We start from the raw sequence: 10,473 nt of genomic DNA, 5'->3' as shown, positions 1-10,473 counted from the left end.
TTTTACCATGCAGTCAGTCTGCCGACACATGCCTAAAAGCTTGCTAGATTATTCTGATTTCCTGTTTCAATTATTGTCCTGCTTTGGAAAGCAAATTGTCCTGTGAAAGTATAAAGCAGACAAGTCATTTAGTTGGCAGGATTCACTTGGCCCATTAAAAATACGATGAGGAATCCGGTGTATAATTTACCTCAGGTGATTAAACAAAGTAATGTGGCTGATGCTGATAAAGTGAGAACTAATTTCTACTTTCTACATACAGTGGGGCAAAAAATTATTTAGTCAGCCACCAATTGTGTTCTCCCACTTAAAAAGATGAGAGAGGCCTGCAATTTTCATCATAGGTACACTTCAACTATGAGAGACAAAATTAGAAAAACAAATGCCGAAAATCGCATTGTCTGATTTTTGAAGAATGTATTTGCAAATTATGGTGGAAAATAAGTATTTGGTCACCTAAAAAAAAAGCAAGATTTCTGGCTTTCACAGACCTGTAACAACTTCTTTAAGAGGCTCCTCTGTCCTCCACTTGTTACCTGTATTAATGGCACCTGTTTGAATTCATTATCAGTCTAAAAGACACCTGTCCACAACCTCAAACAGTCAGACTCCAAAGAGCAAAGAGCTGTCAAAGGACACTAGAAACAAAATTATAGGCCACTAGGCTGGGAAGACTGAATCTGTAATAGGTAAGCAGCTTGGTGTGAAGAAATCAACTGTGGGAGCAATTATTAGAACATGGAAGACATACAAGACCACTGATAATCTCCCTCGATCTGGGGATCCACGCAAGATCTTACCCCGTGGGGTCAAAATGATCACAAGCATGGTGAGCAAACATCCCAGAACCACACGGGGGGACCTAGTGAATGACCTGCAGAGAGCTGGGACCAAAGTAACAAAGGCTACCATCAGTAACACACTACGCCGCCAGGGACTCAAATACTGCAGTGCCAGACGTGTCCCCCTGCTTAAGCCAGTACATCTGAAGTTTGCTAAAGAGCATTTGAATGATCCAGAAGAGGATTGGGGAAACCAAAATAGAACTTCTTGGTAAAAACTCAACTTGTAGTGTTTGGAGGAGAAAGAATGCTGAGTTGCATCCAAAGGTCACCATACCTACTGTGACGCATGGGGGTGGAAACATCATGCATTGGGGCTGTTTTTCGGCAAAGGAACCAGGATGAATCTGTGTTGCCCAGCTACAGCCCCAAGACATCACTGCTCTAGAGGAGATCTGCATGGAGGAATGGGCTAAACTACCAGGAAGTGTGTAAAAACCTTGTGGAGATTAACTTTTGTTATTGACCAAATACTTATTTTCCACCATAATTTGCAAATAAATTCTTTAAAAATCAGAGATTTTCTGGATTTTTTTTTCATAGTTGAAGTGTACCTATGATGAAAATTTCAGGTCTCTCTCATCTTTTTAAGTGGGAGAACTTGCACAATTGGTGGCTGACTAAATACTTTTTTGCCCCACTGTACATACAACTTTTTTAACTATTTATTTGTATGATACAGCTGCAAATAAGTATTTGAACACCTGAGAAAGTCAATGTTAATATTTGGTACAGTAGCCTTTGTTTGCAATTACAGAGGTCAAACGTTTCCTGTAGTTTTTCACCAGGTTTGCGCACACTGCAGGAGGGATTATGGCCCACTCCTCCACACAGATCTTCTCTAGATCAGTCAGGTTTCTGGCCTGTCGCTAAGAAACACGGAGTTTGAGCTCCCTCCAAAGATTCTCTATTGGGTTTAGGTCTGGAGATTGGCTAGGCCACCCCAGAACCTTGATATGCTTCTTACAGAGCCATTACTTGGTTATCCTGGCTGTGTGCTTCGGGTCATTGTCATGTTGGAAGACCCAGCCTCGACCCATCTTCAATGCTCTAACTGAGGGAAGGAGGTTGTTCCCCAAAATCTCGCAATACGTGGCCCCGGCCATCCTCTCCTTAATACAGTGCAGTCCCCCTGTCCCATGTGCAGAAAAACACCCCCAAAGCATGATGCTACCACCCCCATGCTTCACAGTAGGGATGGTGTTCTTGGGATGGTACTCATCATTCCTCTTCCTCCAAACACGTTTAGTGAAATTATGACCCAAAAGTTCTATTTTGGTCTCACCTGACTTTCTCCCATGACTCCTCTGGATCATCCAAATGGTCATTGGCAAACTTAAGATGTGCCTGGACATGTGCTGGTTTAAACAGGGGAACCTTCCGTGCCATGCATGATTTCAAACCATGACGTCTTAGTGTATTACCAACAGTAACCTTGGAAACGCTGGTCCCAGCTCTTTTCAGGTCATTGACCAGCTCCTCCCGTGTAGTTCTGGGCTGATTTCTCATCTTCCTTAGGTTCATTGAGACCCCACGAGGTGAGATCTTGCATGGAGCCCCAGTCCGAGGGAGATTGACAGTCATGTTTAGCTTCTTCCATTTTCTAATGATGGCTCCAACAGTGGACCTTTTTTCACCAAGCTGCTTGGCAATTTACTCGTAGCCCTTTCCAGCCTTGTGGAGGTGTACAATTTTGTCTATAGTGTCTTTGGACAGCTCTTTGGACTTGGCCATGTTAGTAGTTGGATTCTTACTGATTGTATGGGGTGGACATGTGTCTTTATGCAGCTAATGACCTCAAACAGGTGCATCTAATTTAGGATAATAAATGTAGTGGAGATGGACATTTTAAAGGCAGACTAACAGGTCTTTGAGGGTCAGAATTCCAGCTGATAGACAGGTGTTCAAATACTTATTTGCAGCTGTATCATACAAATAAATAGTTTAAAAATCATATATTGTGATTTCTGGATTTAGATTATGTCTCTCACAGTGGACATGCACCTACGATGACAATTTCAGACCCCTCCATGATTTCTAAGTGGGAGAACTTGCAAAATAGCAGGGTGTTCAAATACTTACTTTCCCTCACAGTGTTTCTGGAAATTATTCACTTTTTCTACATTTAATTATGTTCCAGTCTTATTTCAAAATAGATTAAATTAAGTAATTACCTGAAAATTCTACAAACCATACCTTAATGACAACGTGAAAGAAGTTTGTTTGAAATCTTTGCAGATTTATTAAAAAATAATAAATAAATAAAATAAAATCAATAAATAAAATCACATACATACATATTCACAGCCTTTGCCATGACACTCAAAATTGAGCTCAGGTGCATCCTGTTTTCACTGATCATCCTTGAGATGTTTCTACAACTTGATTGGAGTCCACATGTGGTAATTTCAGTTGATTGGACATGATTTGGAAAGGCACACACCTGTCTATATAAGGTCCCACAGTTAACAGGGCATGTTCAGAGCAAAAAACAAGCCATGAAGTCCAAGGAATTGTCTGTATACCTCTGAGACAGGATTGTATCGAGGCACAGATCTGGGGAAAGGTACAGAAAAATATCTGCAGCATTGAAGGTTCCAATGAGCACAGTGGCCACAATCATCTGTAAAAGCGGACTCATCCTAAAGCGGGCCACCAGGCCAAACTCTGCAATCGGGGTAGACGAGCCTTAGTCAGAGAAGTGGTTAAGAACCCGATGGTCACCTTCCAGAAGAACAACCATTTTTGCAGCACTCCACCAATCAGGCCTGTATGGTAGAGTGGCTTAGACGAAAGCCACTTCAAAAAGGCACCTGAAGGACTCTAAGACCATAAGAAACAAAAAATTGAACTTTGGCCGGAATGTCAAGTCAGGTCTGGAGGAAACCAGGCACTGCTCATCACTTGGCCTACAGTAAAGTATCATGGTGGCAGCACCATTCCGTGGGGATGTTTTTTTAGCAGCAAAAACTGGGAGACTAGTCAGGATCGAGGGAATGATGAATGCAGCAATGTACAGAGACATGCTTGATGAAACCCTGCTCCAGAGTGCTCTGGACCTCAGACTTGGGTGACGGTTCATCTTCCAACAGAAGATGAAAAGATAACAGAGGAGTAGCTACGGGACGACTCTATGAATGTCCTTAAGTGGCCCAGCCAGAGCCCAGACTACTCTGGAGAGATCTGAAAATGGCAGTGCATCGACACTCCCCATCCAACCTGATGAAGCTTGAGTGGTTCTGCAAAGAAGAATGGGAGGAACTGCCCAAAGATAGGTGTGCCAAGCTTGTAGCATCAAACTCAAATACACTTGAGGCTGTAATTTGTGCCAAAGGTGCTTCAACAAAGTATTGACCGATTGCGTGCGTGTGTGTGTGTGTGTGTGTGTATATATATATTATATATATATATATATATATATATATATATACACACACATACATATACATACATATACACACACACACACACACACACACCTCTATTTTAAGTGGCTCACTCACTAGAACAGAATAACAAAATGTTTTTCCAGCAGCTATAATCCCTACACTAGCAGGCTGAACAGAAAGCTGGAGCTCTATGGCTGCAGGTGCAAATAAACTCACCATTTTACTCTGTTCTCAGCACAAATGGGAAACAAGACAAACTGATTATGTCTCTCGATCATGAGGCTCAAGTCACAACCCAACAGTGGCCAAAGTCTAAAAGAACAGAAAGGTGTACAATATGTCGTGGTCTGTTTTATGAAATTGTCATATCTAAGTAAAAATAGGACATTAATGGATTATAATGATTTCTTTTTTTTCTTTTTCCTATTTATTATCATCTGCATTACTTCATATTGTAAATGTGAGTGCTTCAGTGATAAGTTGTTAGTATAGCATGTGATTTTTTTGTAAAAATATTTACAGTTTCTATTAAGGCAAATCACTGCCCAAGACTTATATGAGCAATGTATAGTCAATAGATACTGATAATACTGCATACTATAAATATTTATCATTTAGAGAACATTCTGAAATCTTTCATCAATCACAACTGTTACGTACATGAAAGAAGGTCTTACTGCGGTAATGTAAATAAAGCGCACAGATTTCGTTTCTTTTATTTATTTATTCTTATGTACAGTCTGAGAAAAGTTTGTCTACAGCTATACAACTTTTTATAATAATTTTTTTTGTCCGAGTTGGTTCACCACTCAGCTGCTGGCACAAGAAAACACACTGATAATGATTAATAAACTCAATATTTTAAAAGCCAGCTGGTAAATAAAATCACTTCAACAACTTTACTTCAGGTAATAGATACAAAGAGAGCAGACGTAATTAGAAGCAAAGAAAGACAGGCAGCCAAGTGGTCAACCAATGTATGGTGTTTTAAAAATCTTTTTTTTTCTTTTTGTTTGGTTTTTAAGAAGTTTTAAATGTCTTTTTTTTTTTTCTTGAACATTTTGGTATTTTTCTTTGTGGCTCTGCATTTTATATATATATATATATATATATATATATATATATATATATATATATATATATATATATATATATATATATATATATATATATATATATATATATGCGCTGATTTCCATTTTAAAAACCACAGATGTCAAACTGTAAAAGAAACGACTAACTAAATTAAGTAAAAAAAAAAAATAAAATAAAAGACAAAAAGCTAACTATCGGACCAAAATCAAAAGCTGTTTTTTTTTTTTTTTTTTTTTTTTTTTTTTTTTATTGTTGATTTTTTTGTAGATTGTTATTCAATTTTTTTTTTGCATTTTCACTCAATAGGGTGTATATAATTCATATATATTTATATATTCACTTACTTAAAATACGAGTAATAGCCATTGCTACTATTGGAACTCCCTATGCTAAGATCTTGTAACAGAGAAATGGGGTCGCTGTTCTTTTTGGTCTGCTCAGGCAGCGGGCAGCGGGGCTTGGGGGGAGCTCGAAGGGCGCTGGCGTAGGACATGGCAGGGGGTTTGCTGTGGCCCGAGGCTGGCATGGAGCCCACTCCTCCTGGGTCTGGGGGGGTCTGCTTGCTGGGCAGGAGGGCTGGAAACTGTCCATGCTGCTGAAGCACTGCAAGGCCAGCAGAGTGAGGAGGCTGCTGCACACACTCAGCCTGAATGTGTTCCTCTGCAGCATTCACTGCCTTAGAAACTGAAAAGGAGAATGGCACAAAATTACAGGCAATGATCGACAGTGGAGTTTATGTTTGTTATTGCCATGCTTTTCCTCAAAACTCAATTCATTTCTCTTGGATAAACTTTTGTGAAATTTTGTAAAGAAATTGGCTAGCAAGTTTTTTTCTGAGCACCTTGCAGAACTTAAGAGTCCTGGACTCCTTGGCTGCCCAACATTGTTACTGTAGACGATAAGACAGCTTTCCCAAAAGTGGTACATTACATGCTATTTGCAGTCTTTAGAACAGTCTCTAGAGTTTACGACACACAAGTGCGAAAAACGAAAGGCAACCAAGGAGCTTGGTTTGTTGATGAAAGAGAATGGCCATAACACCAGATGTCCAGGTTCACCTTAATGTAGACATAATTCCTATATGGCTTCCTATTTACTATATATTCTTACTACATACTAGAATAAAACGCAAGCTGTTGTAGAACTGACATGTCATTCGGCCACCGAAGTTTATTCTAAGATAAATTTTAGGACACACCCCTTGTTTATTTTCCTACTAACCTACTCACCTACTCGATATTTGTATGTACACATGCATGAACTCAGAATACAGTGCAATCTGGGATATGAATGTAAAATATTTGTCTTGCACATGACTGAGAATGCTTACACACTGAAAGTGTGCTCATGTTGGTAAATCTGCTCATTTTATGCATTTACTCAAAAATATATAATACAAATAGTGCTCAACAGACTTGTTTTATTAACTCACCTAAAATATCCCTCTGAGGGACGAGGTGACTCGCTCCATTGCATGGAATGTTGTGGAGTGGAGCGGGGCCTGGACTGGGCCACAGGTCTGCAGGGGGGTATGCAAAACAGGCTGTGGGATCCTGAGACTCCTTACACTGTACCACACTCTCCCCATATGGCTGAGGAGAGCTGGAGGATATCCGCCTCTGGTACAGGGGCCGTCCGGGCCCTCGTGGTTCATACTGAGAAAGAGAGGACGAGATACGTATGGTCAAGGAACTACATAAAATCCACTACATACAACCAAAAAAAAAAACATTTTCTAGGATTGTGCATTCTTTAAGGAAGCATACCTCTTCTAGACTGTGCAGAGCATTGTGTGGGGCCTGGAGCTGCTGCTGTTGCTGTTTGTGCTGTTGAAGCTGAAGCTGTGTGAAAGGGCCCTGCGGCAGGCCAAATGGCAGCGTCTGAGATTGCTGTGTCACGGGATGATGCCAGTGAGCCTCAGGCAGAAGGTATTTGACGGGCACGTGCTCAGGGGGTAGAGGGAGAGGGGCCTGGTTAAAGGCCTGTTGCTGGTGAAAAGGGAGCTCCCGGGTGGTCTCTGTGTAAGGAAAAGGTCCTGGGGCCGGAGTATGGTTGTGGTTGTTGGTGCTTCTGGATGTGGATGAAGGAAGGGCAGAGGAGGCAGTGGAAGGTGAGGGCAGCTCTCCAGGAACGTGGGGCTGCTGCACCTGCCGATACTGTAGCAGGCGCGACTGAGGAGGGGGCATTTCAGCAGCTTCACGTGGCTCGTAAGACTCCTGAGGGAGCGACTCACGTGGGAGACCAGGATACCTGCAGATAGATAAAAATGAATTTTATAATAAAGCAACTACATTGAATTGATCACATTAAAGAGAGCACAGTGCTTTCTGGTTCAAGCAAATGTGGACACAAAAAAAATAAGAAAACAATGAGGAAAATATGATCGTATGTGGTACAATAGTAGATACAACTAATAAAAGGTGAGTGGGACTTAATTAAATAGGTTGTATTACACTCTTAAATTCTATTAAAATTTTTTACATAAAACTCTAGCTGACCTGGGCATGGGTGCTCGGGGCTCATCTTCAGCAGTGGTGCCCATGCCCCAATTGGCACGGAGCAGCTGCTGTGGGATCCGCATACCTGGCTGCCCCAGGTGTGCCAACTGCTGGGCCAAGGAGAAGGGAGGCACAGCACCTTGCAGGAAAGGCCCAGGGTCGTTCCATTGGCCTAGACGGACTGGCTGCTGCTGTGGTTGAGGAGCCAGTGTCTCCATGCCAGGACAGCTTTGACCATCTAAAAATATTATGCAGATTTCAGGTTAAGTGACGATGTGGGCACGAACATAAAAACTTATTCATTTTCATCAAAACAAGTTTGCTCAATTTTTCTGAGACTTCATGGAGAAAAGCTACCAGAAAAAAAAAAAATAAAAAAACAGCTTGGCAAGGTTGGGAAAACCTGCTGCTGATTAGACTAGCAAGCAGATGGACAATCAGATTTAACTGGAAAATGCTCATGCATTACACATAGCCATATTGGGGTACATCAGAACTTGATTAGGGAAAAACAATTAAACAAATCAACATCACACAAATATCAACAATTTCTACCAAATACTTCAGGACCATTTTTTTTTTATAGTAGTCATTTAAAAAAAAAAGTTTTAAAAAGTTTTACTGGTTATGATGGTAATAAAATAATATGGCTTCCAAGCCCCTGACATTGTCAGCTTTCTGTTTTAGACTAGCAGCACTGTGATTCTGGGTTAAAGTGGTCAAGTGCCAACAGTGAATCTAAAAACAGCACAAAGAGCAAACATACCCAGAGTGTCGCCAAGCAGCGAGTCAAGACTCTCCTCCCCGAAGCTGTTGAGGCGCATTGGCTGCTGATGAGGCTGGTGCTGGGGAGGCATTCCTCTCACAACATTCTTCAGTTCATCAGGCACATTGCCCATAAGACTCTCCCCTCCTTCGAGGCCATCCAGCCCAGGAGAGTGCAGGGTACGCTGGGCCAGAGGGTGGCCACCAAAAAATGAGGGAGGAAAGGCAGAGGGCTGTGGCTGTTGGGTTTGCACACGAAGGGGAGGCCTGGGAAAGGCATAGTGTGCCAGGGGACCAGGAGGGGCATGAGGTGCAAATGCTGGATGAGGAGGAGGTGGTAATGGGAAGCCGAGTGGCGGACGCTGAGCAGGCTGTTCTTTACGTAGAAGACGGCTAGTGGGAAACATCAGGCCGGTATGGGTTTCAGGGCTTTTGTTCTGAATTGGCTCAAGCTCTCCCTGGGAAAGAGGGCAGTGAATACAGCAAGTCTTAAACTGTGACAATAAGAATATATCATGATAACTCATTACTTCAGCATTCAAGAGGTTTGTTTATCTTATGTAATTTTCTTTTGTAATCAGAGGAAGAATAATGGATACCTGTTTGTCCTTTAGCTCAGGAGCTTTCCGTTCAGGTGTCAGCAGCCTGCTATGTTCCACTTTTCCATTAATGTCAACCTTTCCTGTAAAGCACATGGTATAGTAGTACTTTAGAGCCTCTAACCAGCAGCCTATAAAAAGACCACCAACACTTGCTAGAAAACTTTCGAAAAAAAGTATTAAAACTGCTTTTCAACTTTTTCAAATACAAAATGCACCAAGAGTAACACAGATTGCACTGAAGAGCATGACTGCAATTCTAAGATATTTCCTACTTTCACATGGTTTGATAAATAATAAATGTCTATTCACCTCATATGTGCAGATGTAAATAATATAAAAAGACATTTTAATTATTTCTAAACTAAAAGCAGACAAGAGGAAAGAAGACATTACCAGAAAGACCATTAGACCCATGTCAGCCTACCCTCTCAGGTTTTAGGAAATTTTCTTTGGCTTTGTGTACCAAACGCTCACTCTAAGCTAAAATCACTTATGTAAGATGCAATATCACACATTTACAAACCATAATGCATTGACTCATTTACAGTACCCGTGAAGACACGAGTTGAATACAAGACAGAACATCTAGGAGTACAGTACCATTGGCAGTGGGTTCCTGCAGCAGGTCCTTGTCTGTGGATGGCAGTTGGCCGATGCCTAGCGGGGACGGCTGGTTCAGACCATAAAGCACTGGTGATGCGCGACTGACGGCGGGACGCAGGTTCAGATTGTAGGCTGCCATGGCTGCCGGGTGGCTCATGATGCGAGGGTCCATGGCAAAGCGGTTCTGATAGCCTGGCCATGGCAACTGGAAAATATTTAATCAGAATCTTATAATTTGAGTGCATAAAAAGACAAATTAAAGAAATATATTTGTTTAAATAGAGTACGATTGGATTTTATTTAAGACCAATTTTGGTTTAGGTAATATTAATCTATTATGAAAATGTCAAACTAAATACTCAGATTGATTGTTTTCTATTTTTGGGTTGTTCAAATGTCAGTCAAAAACCTTTTTTGTACCGCTGACCCAGGCCTTAACCCCTGAATCGTCACAGAGAGTGGTTGGAGAACTCTAATTACTGTTTACACAGTCGATCCAGTTTATTGGGAACACGTACATTATTACAGAAATCTGATAATGCCAGTCTTACGGCAGCGCAAATGCAGATACAGGCCAAGAGCTTCAGAGCATGCTCAAACCAAACATTAGAGAATGGAAATAAATCTATGCCTTTTAATTAAGACATAGATGTTGGTCTATTATTGGTTGGGTTAAGTA

At 41.2% G+C, this 10,473-nt stretch overlaps 1 protein-coding gene across 1 annotated transcript in view; it reads right to left on the bottom strand.

Annotated features, from left to right (window-relative positions):
* Window positions 1-5,541: 5,541 nt before the first annotated feature.
* Window positions 5,542-10,473, bottom strand: part of helz (helicase with zinc finger) — a 39,945-nt gene continuing 35,013 nt past the window's right edge. The window contains exons 25-31 of the mRNA XM_083566615.1: window positions 9,792-9,999; window positions 9,189-9,271; window positions 8,591-9,047; window positions 7,825-8,062; window positions 7,093-7,576; window positions 6,759-6,981; window positions 5,542-6,010 (exon numbers count right to left, since the gene is read on the bottom strand). Of these exons, the coding sequence (XP_083422741.1) occupies window positions 5,667-6,010; window positions 6,759-6,981; window positions 7,093-7,576; window positions 7,825-8,062; window positions 8,591-9,047; window positions 9,189-9,271; window positions 9,792-9,999 (2,037 nt within the window). The 3' untranslated portion in view covers window positions 5,542-5,666. The remainder of the gene's footprint in view (window positions 6,011-6,758; window positions 6,982-7,092; window positions 7,577-7,824; window positions 8,063-8,590; window positions 9,048-9,188; window positions 9,272-9,791; window positions 10,000-10,473) is intronic.

This window comes from Silurus aristotelis (assembly GCF_946808225.1).
Source record: "Silurus aristotelis genome assembly, chromosome: 17".
Taxonomy (NCBI): domain Eukaryota; kingdom Metazoa; phylum Chordata; class Actinopteri; order Siluriformes; family Siluridae; genus Silurus; species Silurus aristotelis.
Note: the sequence above shows the minus strand (reverse complement) of the source record. Positions and strands in the feature narration are given on the sequence as shown.